Source organism: Bubalus bubalis, chromosome 24 (assembly GCF_019923935.1).
Source record: "Bubalus bubalis isolate 160015118507 breed Murrah chromosome 24, NDDB_SH_1, whole genome shotgun sequence".
NCBI lineage: Eukaryota > Metazoa > Chordata > Mammalia > Artiodactyla > Bovidae > Bubalus > Bubalus bubalis.
In genome coordinates, this window is record NC_059180.1 from 31,051,540 (window position 1) to 31,067,069 (window position 15,530).

The 15,530-nt window shown below is 48.6% G+C and overlaps 1 protein-coding gene across 7 annotated transcripts in view; it reads right to left on the reverse strand.

Annotated features, from left to right (window-relative positions):
* Positions 1 to 15,530, reverse strand: part of SNX29 (sorting nexin 29) — a 586,612-nt gene that overhangs the window by 104,773 nt on the left and 466,309 nt on the right. For all 7 annotated transcript variants that reach the window (XM_044935759.2, XM_045164260.1, XM_045164261.1 and 4 more), the window contains one exon: positions 12,268 to 12,408. In XM_044935759.2, coding sequence (XP_044791694.2) covers positions 12,268 to 12,408 — 141 coding nt within the window. The remainder of the gene's footprint in view (positions 1 to 12,267; positions 12,409 to 15,530) is intronic.

Here is a 15,530-nt window from a genome sequence, read left to right on the forward strand (position 1 = left end):
AAACCAGTGGGTTCCACACTGCGGCAGCAGAGGCCTCAACCAGAGCGGAGTGAGGAGGAAGCTGGCTGGTGAACTGGGGGGCCAGGGCCCTGGTGAGTCACAAGGCACGGCTGAAGCAACGTCTCTGCAGACCCTCCTGCAAATATTCTCACTGTTGGGTCTATATCCAGAGGGCAGGTAGGGCCTGAGCATCTTTCTGAGAGCAATTACCAAAGAGCTTTGAGTGTTGTGGCATGCGGGATCTTCTGCAACACTTACAGCTCTTTGACATATGCTCCCAGAAAATAAATAAAAGAGCTGTAAGTGTTCAGTGATGCAGGGAACAGAGGAGAAAGGGAACTGAAGCCACAGAACACGAGTGTCACACACTGCTATCGACGGAGCTTGAGTTCATTTGTTCATCAAACGCGTTTGGACTTCCCTGATGGTCCAGTGCTTAAGAATCTGCCTGCCAATGCAAGTGACATGGGTTTGATCCCTGGTCTGGAAAGATTCCACCTGCCGTGGGGCAAGAGGGCAACTAAGCCCGTGCACCACCACCACTGAGCCCACGGGCAGCGACTACTGAGGGAGCCACAGCAGTGAGAAACCGCGGCAGTGAGATGCCCACGCACCGCAGCTGGAGAGCAGCTTCTACTTGCCACAAACAGAGAGAGCCTGCACGAAGCAATGAAGACCCAGCACAGCCACAAATACATAAACGTTTAAAAAGAAAACGACATTGAACTCAGCACCTACTATGTGCCAGGCACTGAGTGAGATGCTGAGAAGACAGATTCAGCAGGCCTGGTCCTGCTCTCTAATTCCATGGGATAACGGGGGGCAGAGAGAGGACTGTGCATCAGGCAGCCCAGAGGGGGCATGAAAAAGGAAGTCAGGGGAAAGATAGCTGACACTCTGAGTCCAGGGAAGGCTTCCTGGAGGAGGTGGCACCTGCAAGGTCTGTGACTTGAGACCACCAGGACGATCCTCCTGGAATCAAACTCTTCATACAGGAAATGAGAGGGATGGGAACAAAGTGGTAACTACACCTCTAGCTGAGGCTCTGGATTATTCGTTTATAAAATGATCTTGATTTTTTAAACTGGATTTTAATTAGATGTTATAGAGCAGCCCCCCCAAGAATCCACTTCTTCATATGTAGGCATATATAGTCTAGATCCGAGGCTCAGCACTGCTTCTCTCTCGAGACAATTTTTCTGGCCAGATGACTTTGGCAACTGCTCTCTGGAAAATATCTTAAGAGGCTCTTCACTGTATTAAAGGGAAACACAAATGTGTGGTGTATAATGAGCCCAATTTCTTTCTCCTTCTTATTTAATACATTAAGTACCGGGACTGTTTACACAGTAGTTGGCAGGGTGTCAAAAGAGAAACAAGCTTGCGTTTATGGCTTCATTCAGCTGAAGCATCTTTTCTCTCTGGAAAACCGTGAGCTTCCGGGGACAGTGTCTGCATTCCCTGTGTCTCGGTTCCGACTGGGTGGCCGTATCTGCATTGCCTTCTGGATCTTTTCCCCACATGAGGGTGCTCCTGGGAGAATCCCCCGAGACGTTGCCTTTCTGCAGGGAAACCTGCGGTACCACGTGACTCCCTGTGGTGCTGGCTCCCAGGTCGGGGTGGGGGGGCGGGTGGGTTGGGTCACGTGGGCTTCTCGACCAGGAGGCACAGGGCCATCAGCATGAGCCGGACTTGATCCCTGATGGGAGCCATGGGACCTTGGGTGGGAGGCTTACAGCAGCCGAGCCAGTTTCCTCATCTGTAAGACATCCTTCTACAGGGCCTGGCAAGAACTGCAGGATGAGAAAATGACTGCAGAGCCTCCAGTATTCAAGCCCGGCACAGGACAGCTGGCATTAATACGCACACAAAAGTGGGGGGCTCTGGACAGACCACCTATGTCAGGCTTGTCCACTGCTCGGGCTCAGAGCCTCAGAATCCTCTACGGGAAAGATGTGCGTGCCTATGTGTCCACTTGCTCCATCTCACTACCGAGCCACACGCCCCCTTAGCCAGCTGGCACACAGCGCTTACCATGTGCAGGCACAGTTGTGAGCACTGCAGACATATCACCACCTCAGAGCCTCATAACAACACTAGGAAGGAAATGCTGGCACCACCCCTGGTACACAGAAGGGGAAACTGAGACACAGAGAGGTCAGGACACTTGCCTGAGCACACACAGCTAGTGAGTGAGTGAGAACCTTTTTCCTTTTGGTTTACTCTCAGGGCTGGCAAAGACTACAGAAGGAATACACACACAAATAGGTGGATGGATGATGCTGCACACACTTAGGGTTATCAGGAAGGTTTATAAGCCTGTGGGTTGACTATAAAGGCACAGCTCCTAGCTCTAAAAATGGCCCCTAAGTGAGGGTGGGTGGTGGGTGAACCTAGATGGAGAGGCAATCAAGGGCTCTGGCTTCGCCTGCTCCCTGATTTCTATACCAGCGAGGTTAAGAACCTGACTTAAGGGACTTTCCTGGCAGTCCTCCAGGGGTTAAGACTCTGTGCTTCCACTGCAGGGGACCTGGGTTCAATCCCTGGTGGAGGAACTATTAATAAGATCCTGCATGACTCATGGATGACTGCATGACTGCACGACTTTAATTTTTAAAAAATTAAAAAATAAAGAAACTGACTTAAGAAATCAATGTCAATGTCCACCAACTGAGCAATGACTAAATAATCTACATTTGCCCGCTCTCCAGCATCCTCTGGAGAGCAGATCTGTAGTGAGAGGGTGAAGGCGTGGGGCCCTGCAGACTGTCTGCCTGGGCTGACACAGCAGCCCTGACACCACTGAGGGAGATGACCTTGGGCAAGTCACTTCCCCTCCCTGTGTCTCTTGTTTCATTTGTAGAGTGAGGTCACGGTGATGGTTTTCTGCCCCAGGCAAGGAAGGAGGTGTGAGGCAGGCAGAAGAACGTTTCCTTTGAGATGTTGTTCAGTCACTCAGTCATGTCCGACTCTTTGCACCCCTATGGCAGGCCTCTCTGTCCCTCAGCAGCTCCGAAGTTGGCCCAAGTTCATGTCCATTGCATCGGTGATGCCATCCAGCCACCTCATCCTCTGACACCCTCTTCTCCTTCTGCCCTCAATCTTTCCCATCATCAGGGACTTTTCCAATGAGTCAGCTGTTCGCATCGGATGACCAAAATACTGGAGTTTCAGCTTCAGCATCAGTCCTTCCAACGAGTATTCAGGGTTGATTTCCCTTAAGATTGACTGATTTGATCATCTTCCCTGAGATGCTCTCACCCTGATCTCCAGGACCTGGCTACACTACCTCACATAGCAACAGAGACTTTGCAGAGGTGATGAGGGACCATGAGATGGAGAAATGTTCCTGGGTTACCTGGTTGGACCACAACTAATCTCAAAAGCAGAGAACCTTCCCCTGGTGTGGTCAGCAGAAAATGGGACTATGGCAGAGTGGTCAGAGAGACGTGGCACTAAAGATGGAGACAGGGGTCACAGGCAAAGGAATGCAGGAAGCCTTTAGAAGCTGCAAAAGGCCAGGAAACCATTCTTCCCTGGAGCCACCAGGAGGAATCAGCTGTGCCCACACCTTGACTTCAGCCCAGTGAGACCTGGCTCAGACTCCTGACCTCCTGAACTATAAGACAACACATGCGTGGTGCTCTCAACTGCCAGGTCTGCATTTGTTAGAAGGCAGTCATCGGAGGCTAACACAGACGCACAGAGGAAATGGCACACAGATGGGGGGGACCCCCCCCCAACTGCCTTCGTCCCACTTGCTCCCTTGTGTGAGGCTCATCACCAGGATGCCTGCCTGCCAGCCCTGTGAGCATTATCCCTCCAGCAGAAAGCAGCCCTGATTCCCCCTTCTCGTTCTTCTCTGAGCTCACTGGGACCCCACTCCAGTCTGCAGGATTCACTAGCTTTTCTCCCCACAAGACTGTGAACTTTGTGAAGGCAAAGATCACACTTTGAATCATCTTCGACTCCGCACACCTAGCATGACAGTCCTGACCTTGAGACGTGTTTGCCAAGTGGAAGAATTCACCTCTGTTTCCTCCACATGCCTGCTCGTTCCTCCTGCTGTCTCCAACCTCTGCTGGGGTCCTGCCGTTGGCCCTGGCGGCTGCATTGAACTCTACGCCTCTAGGGAGTTGCAAGGCGTTTTCCACGGCTCAGCAAGTGCCCATCGGTTCCTCCACAGCACACTGGTGTGTGTGTTTTTAATGAGAACTTTAATGCATAATTTCTCCAACAAGTTGAATTATCTGCGGCTCGGGGGAAAGCGATTCGCCTTGCCTTTGTGCCAAATGAACTTTTAGAGACTGACTCCATTATCCTAAGAAGGAACGACAGGCCCTTAATTCTCATTTGCTCACTGAGCAACAATGGAGATTTTTTAGTAGTATCATCAAAAAACGTATCTTCCACCTAAGTCCTCGTACCAGTCAAATCCATTTGGACAGGGAGCTCTCAAGCCACGACCTTTGGTCGCGAGGCAGCCAGCTTTCCTGTCTGTAAACGCTTGCCGGTCTTCTGCTCATCCTGCAAGAAACATTCAGGCAAAAGCGGAATGGGAACAACCTCTAAACATAACCTGAAAGTTACCCTACTCCTTTCTGGGATTCAGATTTTTCTACATTTGTGCCAAGACCCGGTGAAGTAAAGAGAGTAAAAGGGAAACTTTTCCATTTCGTTTCTGTCCACGTAGTCATTCATTCAGGCCACGAGCGTCTCTGGTGTGTTGGGTTCTATTCTAGGAGCTGGAGAGAGCAGTTTTCATGAGCTTCATTCCAGGGCAGAGAGAAGGATGCTACTCAAAGACACAAAGAAACCATCTCCACTCACAGTAGGTGCCGGGAGAGGCTGGGCGAAAATGAAAACAGTGATGGGCTAGAGACTGACTGAGGGGCGGCATGGACAAGGATGCTGGGGAAGACTTCTCTCTAAGGAGTGGTGCTGAGCTGAGCCCTCATGAGTCGAAGGAGTAGTCCAGGCAGAGATCGGGGAAAAGTCATTTCTGGCAGAGGGAAGAGCGGGTGCAAAGGCCAGAGAACAGCATGGACATGTACCCACTTCCAGGCAGAAGCTGTAAGAACCAGCATCTGGTCTGCCTCTGTCCCTTGTCCTGCTGCCATAACCATGCTGAGAGGAGGCTCCGGTAGCCCGGGTGGTGATGCTGTGAGTGGCAGAGCTCCTCACCAATGACACGTGATGGACCCTGAGCATGAGCCTGGGTTGTTCTGGGCCGCCAAGATCATAGTGCTATTTGTTACTTCAGTCGAATCATAACAAACTGTGGAAAACTCTTAAAGAGATTGGAACAGTAGATCATCTTACCTATCTCCTGAGAAACGTGTATCCCAGTCAAGAAGCAAAAGTCAGAACCTTATATGGAACTGACTGGTTCAAAATTGGGGAAGGAGTATAGGAAGGCTGTTTATTGTCACCCTGTTTATTTAATTTATATACAGAGCACATCATGTGAAATTCTGGGCTGGATGAGCTACAGGCTGGAATCAAGACTGCTGAGAGAAATATCAACAACCTCAGATATGCAGATAAGATCAGTCTAATGGCAGAAAGTGAAGAGGAACTAAAGAGCCTCTTGATGAGGGTAAAAGAGGAGGGTGAAAAAGCCGACTTAAAAACACTAAGATCATGGCATCTGGTCCCATCACTTCAAGGCAAATAGAAAGGGAAAAGGAGGAAGCAGTGACAGATTTCCTGTTCTTGGGCTCCAAGATCACTGCAGACGGTGACTGCAGCCACGAAATTAGAAGATGATGGCTTCTTGGCAGGAAAGCTAAGACAAACCTTGACATTGTATTTAAAAGAAAAGACATCACTTTGCTGACAAAGGTCCATGTGCTCAAGGTCTTTTATAGTAGAGAGTTAGACCATAAAGAAGGCTGAGTGCTAAAGAATTGATGCTTTCGAATTGTGGTACTGGAGAAGACTCTTGAGAGTCCCTTGGACTGCAAGGAGATCAAACCAGTCAACCCTAAAGGAAATCAACCCTGAATACTCGTTGGAAGACTGATGTTGAAGCTGAAGCTCCAATACTTTGGCCACCTGATGTGAAGAGCTGACTCACTGGCAAAGATTCTGATGCCAGGGAAGACTGAAGGCAGAAGAAGAGGAGGCTGACAAAGGATGAGATGGTTGGATGGCATCACTGATTCAATGGACATGAACTTGAGCAAACTCTGCGAATGGTGAGGGACAGGGAAGCCTGGCGTGTGGCAGTCCATAGGCTTGCAGAGAGTCAGACACGACTGAGTGACTGAACAACAACAACAAAAAAAAACCAAGTCTATCCTGAGTGATACAAGTCCCATGCCTGTGATATTTAATAGTTAATAAGTAACTTTAGGGGCTTCCCTGGTAACTCAACTGGTAAGAATCTGCCTGCAATATAGGAAACCCTGGTTTGATTCCTGGGTTGGGAAGATCCGCTGGAGAAGGGATAGGCTACCTACTCCAGTATTCTTGGGTTTCCCTGGTGGCTCAGCTGGTAAAGAATCCTCCTGCAATGCAGGAGACCTGGGTTTGATTCCTGGGTCAGGAATATCCCCTGGAGAAGGGAATGGCTACCCAATCCAGTATTTTAATCAACAGACAATGAGATGGTTGGATGGCAGCATTGACTCAATGGACATGAGTTTGAGCAAACTCTCAGAGATGGTGAAAGACAGGGAGGCCTGGCGTGTGGCAGTCCATGGGATTGCAGAGTCGGACACAACTTACCGACTGAACAACAACTTTAACATGGGCTTCCCTGGTGCTCAGCAGAAAAGAATCTGACAGTAATGCAGGAAACCGCCTTCATTGCAGGAGACGCAGGTTTGATCCCTGGGTTGGGAAGATCCCCCAGAGGAGGGCATGGCAACCCACATCAGTATTCTTGCCTGGAGAATCCCATGGACAGAGGAGCCTGGCGGGCCACAGTTCATGAAGTCACAAGAGTTGGACATGACTTAGCAACTAAACCAACGCTACCAACTTTAACACACAACTATTGTGGCCTGACTTGGCTACGAAGGAATACATATTTCACTGACTCAGAAAACTATTTTAACGCGATGGGCTGGATCGGTACATGAAGGCATGACTATATCTCCATCGAGTGCACTGGGCTTCCTGCGCATTTATAACTAAACACATACACAGCAGGATCCAAAAGTCTACAAGCAATAAAGGCTGGAGAGGGTGTGGCGAAAAGGGAACCCTCTTACACTGTTGGTGGGAATGCAAACTAGTACAGCCACTATGGAGAACAGTGTGGAGATTCCTTAAAAAACTGGAAATAGAACTGCCTTATGATCCAGCAATCCCACTGCTGGGCATACACACTGAGGAAACCAGAAGGGAAAGAGACACGTGTACCCCAATGTTCATCGCAGCACTGTTTATAATAGCCAGGACATGGAAGCAACCTAGATGCCCATCAGCAGATGAATGGATAAGAAAGCTGTGGTACATATACACCATGGAGTATTACTCAGCCATTAAAAAGAATACATTTGAATCAGTTCTAATGAGGTGGATGAAACTGGAACCTATTATACAGAGTGAAGTAAGCCAGAAAGAAAAACACCAATACCGTATACTAATGCATATATATGGAATTTAGAAAGATGGTAACAATAACCCTGTGTATGAGACAGCAAAAGAGACACTGATGTATAGAACAGTCTTATGGACTCTGTGGAAGAGGGAGAGGGTGGGGAGATTTGGGAGAATGGCATTGAAACATGTATAATATCACGTATGAAACGAGTCGCCAGTCCAGGTTCGATGCACGATACTGGATGCTTGGGGCTGGTGCACTGGGACGACCCAGAGGGAGGGTATGGGGAGGGAGGAGGGAGGAGGGTTCAGGATGGGGAGCACGGGTATACCTGTGGCGGATTCATTTCGATGTTGGGCAAAACTAATACAATATTGTAAAGTTTAAAAATAAAATAAAATTAAAAAAAAAAAAAGAAATGCATTGGTGAAGACAAATCTTGCATCCAGAAACTATAAAAATGTGTAAATTTAATTGATTTTTTAAAAGTTCAAACTGGGGTTAAGATGACATTTTACTTCTAGGGAAACAGAAATTCAGGCTAGAAAGGTACTCATCTGATGAATTTTAAAAGGCTACAGTGTGTTTAATATGTCCTTGAATACTGTCCAGGACTGTAGATTCTACAGTGAATCATTTAACGGGTCTAAGGCTTAGAGCAACAAGGTGCATGTAACTCAACCCCCCTGGAGATGTGTGTCTGCATATTAATACACGCCTTAATGGTCGGGAAAGGCAAGTGTTCCATATTAATACATGGCTCAATGGTCCAGGCAGGCAAGCGTTCCACTGGTGAAGTGACCCAATCAAAGAAAAGACTTTGGTGGGGTACATTTTTCTGGCTCAATTGAGAATCAAGCTCTCTAGAAACTTTGCCCACAAGGTGTCAAAGGAGGTTTTCTGAGTTATTAGACTCAGGTGTAGCCAGTGAAAGCTTGGTCTTATAAGAAGAGTTCATCACCAGCCTCTGTTGGGCATTGAGGTCCTGAACCCTGATTCATTCTGCCCTTGAAAATCAGACAGATCCTCAGATTTGATGGGGGTTGGGGGGCGGCGGCACAGACTAGAGGGAGTTAAACTAGAGTCAGAACCTGACCAGGGCTTCTCAGGTGGGCTCAATGTTAAAAATCTGCCCACCAATGCAGGAGACGCAGGTTCAATCCCTGCATCAGGAAGATCTCCTGGAGAAGGAAATGGCAACCCACTCCAGTATTCTTGCCTGGAGAATTCCAAGGACAGAGGAGCCTGGCGGGCTTCAGTCCATGGGGTCGCAAAGAGTCAGACATGACTGAGCACTCATGCATGCAGAACCCAACCAGCCAATTAAAAGCTAAAGGGCCACACAGACCAGACAAGCAGCCAAGGCCCTGAGCTGTGAGATTCCTAAGCAAGACTGGAAACTGTCAGATCCACTCCTAACCATGGGGAACAGAACCAATGATCTGGTGAAGAACCAGCCAGTGCGTGTGTATAAGCCAGTCACCACTGGGTCAGGCCCATCCAGAGAGTACCTTTAATTCCAAGCTCATTTATTTGCAAACAGGGTTGCCCTGATACCCTATTGATAGATTTCACAGCCGCGAAGCCCACTGCTGGTGAAGGTCAGGCCCAGATTGATAGGGATGGGAGACCAGAGCACGGATGCAGGTGGCCCACTCAGAGGGGAAACTCTCTCTCGCCAGGTGTGCCTGGCACAGGACAGGCAGGACTGCTCATGCTCTGTCTATGGTCACGTGACTCCAGAAGGCTCCTCCAACCCCTCAGGGCTGCGTCTCCTTCACTAAACCTGAGCCTGGCACACCAGCGCACTGAGGACCGGTGGTGCTCTGGATGGCTCTGTCTTATCTTAAATAAGTTCTGTGCAACCATAAGGCTTGAGGAGAGATGAAGTGAGGGTCAGGGGGGTGTGGGGTGGTCCCTTGGGGCTGCAGAGAAAGAATTCAGCAAGTAGGGCCCCAAAGATGTCCCTCCCCATCCTCATCCCAGAGTCCAAGGGCATCTCACCTTACACGGCAAAAGGGGCTTTGCAGAACTTGAGAGAGGAGATGATCATGGATTTTGGGGGGTGGGGGGGACTGTGATCACAGCAGTCCTTATTAGAGGAAGAGGAGTCAGAGAAGGAGATCTATGTTAATAGAAGCAGAGACACCAGAGCGATGAGATTGTGGCCTTGAAGAAAGAAGGGGGCCACAAGCTAAGGGATGTGGGGGCCTCTAGAAGTTGCAAACCGCAAGGAGTGGCCTCTCCTCTGGAGCCTCCAGGAGTAATACGGGCCCCGCCCATGCTGGAATCATAGCCCTTTGAGGCTGGCTTTAGAGAATTAACTGCAATTGTTTTAGACCACTAAACGTGTGGGAAACGGTTACAGCAGCCATGTGCATGCGTCCGTGCTCAGTCACTCAGTCATGCCCAACTCTTGTGGCCCTCAAGGACTGCAGCCCACTAGCCTCCTCTGTCCACGGGATTTCCCAGGCAAGAACACTGGAGTGGGTTGCCATTTCCTCCTTCAGGGAATCTTCCGGACCCAGGGATTGAACCTGCATCTCCTGCATTGGCAGGTGGGTTCTTTACCACTGCGCCACCGGGGAAGCCCCCTTACAGCGGCCACAGGAGGTGAAAACACAGTGGCAGACAGACATGCCCTGGTCCAGCCTCGTACTAATTCCCTCAGTGAGACGCAGACAGGCCACCTTCCCTGCAGGTGTTGTGCAAGGGCTGCGCCAGGGTAATGCTCTCTGCAGATGAGAACATCTTACAGTGATAATACGTTGGTTACATAGAATTTCATTTTATGACACTTAAAGATATTCTGGATGGGTCCCAAGATTTGTATGAGCCTGCAAGTCATGAGATTAAATCAGTAATATAGTCCCCTCCCCCATTTTCATAAGAAGTATTTTACTCCTTGCTGTGAACAAGTATAGAATTTCTCAGTCTTCTGTTTTTTATGGGCTCAACTCTATTTTTCTTCAACAGAAGAAAAGGAACAACAGATTTATTCTGGGTCTGAGACAAACCTGCTTTATAACTCTTTAAATTATGTTCCAGCAGACCCTGATGTCGGAGAAGGCAATGGCAACCCAATCCAGTGTTCTTGCCTGGAGAATCCCAGGGACGGGAGCCTGGTGGGCTGCCGTCTATGGGGTCGCTCAGAGTTGGACATGACTGATGTGATTTAGCAGCAGCAGCAGCAGACCCTGATATGATCAGATTTCTAATCTGGTTTAAACATGGAAACCTCTGAACATATAAACACAATGGTCAGTAAGTTTTCTCTATGGAATTGGTGAGTGTGGGGAGTGAGTTACGGAAACTCTTGCTCTGGTTTTTCTATGAGGAAGACCGTAGGATATCCTAGGAAATTCAAGGCCAGTGGGACCTGCACAGGCTTCATCCATGTGACAGTGCTGAGGTTCCCACACTTCCTATGGGTCAGCACCACCCAGAGAGCTTGCTAAGCCCCACCCTCCCTGTGGGGTCCCGGCCCCAGAACCTGTCTTCCAGTAGGTGCAGGAAGGAGCCTGAGAACCTGCATTTCTCACAAGCTCCAGGTGAGGCTGATGCTGTGGATCGGGGGTCACACTCTGAAAACCAACTCCCATCCAAGGCCCAACTTCTCCCAGGTCCCGAGAAGAATCCATGTTATCTCATCTGATTCAACTGCCCCTGCCAAGCTAGTTCATATGGTGCAATTGATGAAGTGTCTCTGTCTCCTACTTGACTGGAAGCCAGGGGCTCTCTGGCTTGTCTGCATCCTGGAGTCACTTGAAATCCCTCCATGCACAGGCCTCAATCCAGGCCAGTCAGCCCAGGATAGGGGGTGGGGGGTAGGCAGGTCGCAGAGTCTGGAAAGCTTCCCGAGTGATCCAAAGCCCAGCCAAGATGGAGAATGGCTGCAAATGTGATGGATGACAAAAATGATGCCAACCGGCTGAAGCAGACAACACAGCAGGGCCCTATGCCAAGCTCGGCTGTCATCTTTTGGGCTACTTACAGTGTAACACTGACTGGTGCTCAGTAATGCTGGCTGGATGAATGCATGGATGCTAACTGGCCAGAGAGGAGGGCTAGTGCCTCCTTTCTCCAGGGCACAAGGATGAACACACGGAAACACACTAGTTCATTATCAATGACCAACCCCCATGAGGCAGCAATCCTGTAATAAAACAAGCTCTTCTGAGAAAGCCTTACTTGGGAAACAACTCCATACCCTTAAGTCCAAATAAATATCATGACAACCATGGATGAAAACCAGAAGACTTTTTTTTTTTTTTTTGGTCCAAAACAGGAGCTGGCAAACTATGTCCCATAGGCCAGATCCGGCTGCCACCTCTTCTAATAAATAAAGCTTTCCTGGCACACAGGCATGCTCACGTGCACACACTGTCTGCAGCTGCTGCCACGATGGCAGAGCTGGGTATTTTGGCTGAAGTGGTAGGGGCTGCGAAGCCAGGACACTTACTCTCTGGCCTTTTAGCAGAACAGGTGTGGCAGCCCCGCTCCAGAGAAATCAGAGGATGGACACGCAGACAAGACGTAACTCGACTGTCTTTAGGGGGACGAATGCTGGGTTTACTTCGTTCCCATCTTTTTTCTCGTATCAGCCAACTTTTTGAGTTATATAAAGGAGCCCAGATGTTCAAATCGCCGGCGGAAGAAGACGGAGGCACCAGGCGGAGAGCTGCCCGGCCCGTGGCAGTGGCAGCACCTACCTTGTTCCCGATGGCCTTCTTGGGCGGGAAGCTGAAGGCCCTCACTTGAGGGTATTTGTTCTGCAACTTGTGGTGCAAAGTCCTGAACTCCGCGTACCGCCGGTAGACGTTCCACTCGTCGTCTTTTATCCGGATGTAGACCTTTGGAGAGAACGAAAAGAGAAAGAAAATATCAAGTCTCTTAAAACTCTCATTCCACGCTGGATGCCTCCATGTCCTGGCTATTGTAAAGAGTGCAGCAATGAGCACTGGGGGTCGTGTGTCTTTTAGAATTGGGGTTTTCTCACAGTATATGCCCAGCAGTGGGGTTGCTGGGTATATGGTAGGCTTATTCCTAGTTTTTTAAGGAATCTCAGATAAAGGAGATGTACATCTCATCTCCTTTATACAGTGGAATATTACTCAACCATAAAAAATGAATTTGAGTCAATTCTAGTGAGGTGGATGAACCTAGAGCCTATTATACAGAGTGAAATAAGTCAGAAAGAGGAAAACAAATATTGTATATTAGTGTATATATGTGGAATCTAGAAAAATGGTGTTGATGAACCTATATACTATCATGTGTAAAATGGACAACTGATGAGAAGTTGCTGTAAGCACAGGGAGCCCAGCTGGTGCCCTGTGATGAGCTAGAGGGATGGGATCGGGGAGCGGAGAGAGGCTCGAGATGGAGGGGATATATGTATAATTATGGCTGATTTGCATTGCTGTATGGCAGAAACCAATACAACACTGTAAAAATTAAAATTTAAAAGTGAAAAAAAATTCTCATTACAAAGGGGGTGGGGCTCTGGCGACACCTCCCCCCCACTCCAGGAAAACCAGCTGTGGCAGCAGGCCACATCCGCCCCCGGGGTCACTGGAGGCCCGGTGCTGGGCATGGAGGAGGGACTCAGTGTACCACGTGCATAAATGGGTGCACAAGAGAATGGCACCCTCTGGCAGGCTGCGTACTGATGAACATCAGTTCCCAGTATCAGTGGAGACCGACAGCCCAATTCATCTCAGAGACGCATTTTCCATGCTTTTGTCCCAGGCATGCTGCAACAGTGACAGATGGCGGTGGAGAGGCCATTCATCCTTGCTGGCCTGCGTTTCTTCATCTGTTAATGGAGCTGACTAACGGCACCTCCTCCCAAGGTGGTGGGGAGAACAGTCGGGCTTATAAGCTGAGCAGCTGTGCCTGGATCACACAGACCAGCACACCGGTGGGAAGGGGTGGGGGGCGGTGGTGTGAAATCAATCCCAGGGAGGAGGAGGGAGGGAGGGGGCAAGAGCTGAGATCAGCACAACCCAATGGAAGGTCACATCAGGATGGCATACACACACCTGGGGCATGAAACGTCTTCATTTTAATCAAGATGTGGTCCTCAAGGTAACATTCAAGGGGTATAAAATGTAAGGGCTATTTCACCTGCCTTTTTTTTTTTTTTTTTTTTACAGGCCCTCACACCTTCCAAGGACACACAGCAACTACGTCAGAAAGCAAAACAGAGAAGTGGGAGAGAGCACAAAGAATTTTTTTTTTTAATTATATGAGTTAATAAGAACAGCCCAGGGCTTTTCTGGTGGCTCAGTGGTAAAGGATCTGCCGGCCAGTGCAGGAGGCATGGGTTTGACCCCTGGTCAGGGAGGATCCCACATGCTGTGGAGCAATGAAGCCCATGGGCCACAAGGACTGAAGCCCACGCCCTAGAGCCCATGCTCCACAGCAAGAGAAGCCACCACAGCGAGAAGCCCGCACACCACAATGAAGACCCGCCACAGCCAAAAATAAATAGAATTAAAAACAAAAAAAAGAAAAGAGCAGCCCAGAGGGTGAAGTCTCCACTGATAAATAGCTACTGTAATCTGCAGTCAGCGAATGTCAATACATGTCTTAAAACCTCTTTCACCATACAAGCAGGCATCTCTACTGTGACTGATAAATTCTGCCTCTCTCTAAAGAGTACCTGCATCCCCAAATGCGGACTTCATATATCTGAGCTCTGGGAAGGCGACCACCAATATTCTGGCGAACAAGGTGAAGGAGGGAGAATTTAAACCCAAAGAATGCCAATCAATGGATGGAAGTTTCCAGTGGACTTAGATGGAGAAATGGAGGCCTATCAAGTCTGATAGAAGCCCCCAAGTGAAGAGAGACCATAAATATCCTGGATGACAGATATCAAGTGATCTCAAGTGACTTGAGGGATGAGTCTAACGCAACATGATGAAACTTAAAAAGATCAGTGCTGGACTTTGCAATACAACCCCAAAAGCCAACACTGTAAGATAAGATGGGAGAGATACGGTACAGCAATGGCCTGGGATAAAGACTCACGGGTTTTAGTAAATTCAAGTTAAGGGAATACCATCAAAGGGTCACCAAGAAAAGGCCTATGTATTATTTTCTCAGTCGTGTCTGATTCTCTGTGATCCCCTGGACTGTAGCCTGCCAGGCTCCTCTGTCCATGGGATTTCCTAGGCAACAATACTGGAGTGGGTTGCCATTTCCTTCTCCAACTATTTAGATCTCATTAAAAGGTATCTGATATATTTTAAATAAAAGGAGTTGACGAGTCTTGGTTTATTCTAAATTGACCACACCAACTTAGTTAGGTTTTAGCTGCTGCCTGTTAAAAGATGAACTGAAATAGGTTCAGAAATGCCCAGAAGACTTGCTACTCAAAACGTGGTCCGCGAACCAGGAGCATCAGCATCACGTGGTAAGGTGGCAGAAATGCAACATCTCAGGCTCCACCCCAGATGTACTGACTCAGAATCTGTGTCTTAACCAGAACCCCAACTAGCACACACACACTTTAAAAGTTTAGAAGCACAGGTCCTCAGAGATGATCTGCAACCAAATTATCAGAAGGAAGATGGAAGAGACTGGAGGATGATAAACTGAGCCTCAAAGATCGAGGAGGTACGGATCTCTGAAGACTGCAATGAGGAAAAGGAAAGACCAAGATGATGTGTTCTGGATGATTCCAGGAGGCAAACTTCCAGCAGACAGAAGCTAGAGAAAGACAAATTTCATTAGGAAAGAACTTTATAGCAGCCAAAGTTGCCTAAAGAGGAAAAGATATGTCTCAAGAGCTTTTCTGGCACTAGGTGCCCAAGCAGTGGTACAACAGATAAACAGATGGTTATCACAATTATGCAAGGATTTGCTTTGTAACATGGAAAGATAATTAGACCCCAGAAGCATCTGGAAAGTCTTGGCTAGCTGTGGAACAGAGACTTCAGGAATTAAGTCTCCAGGGACTGAGACA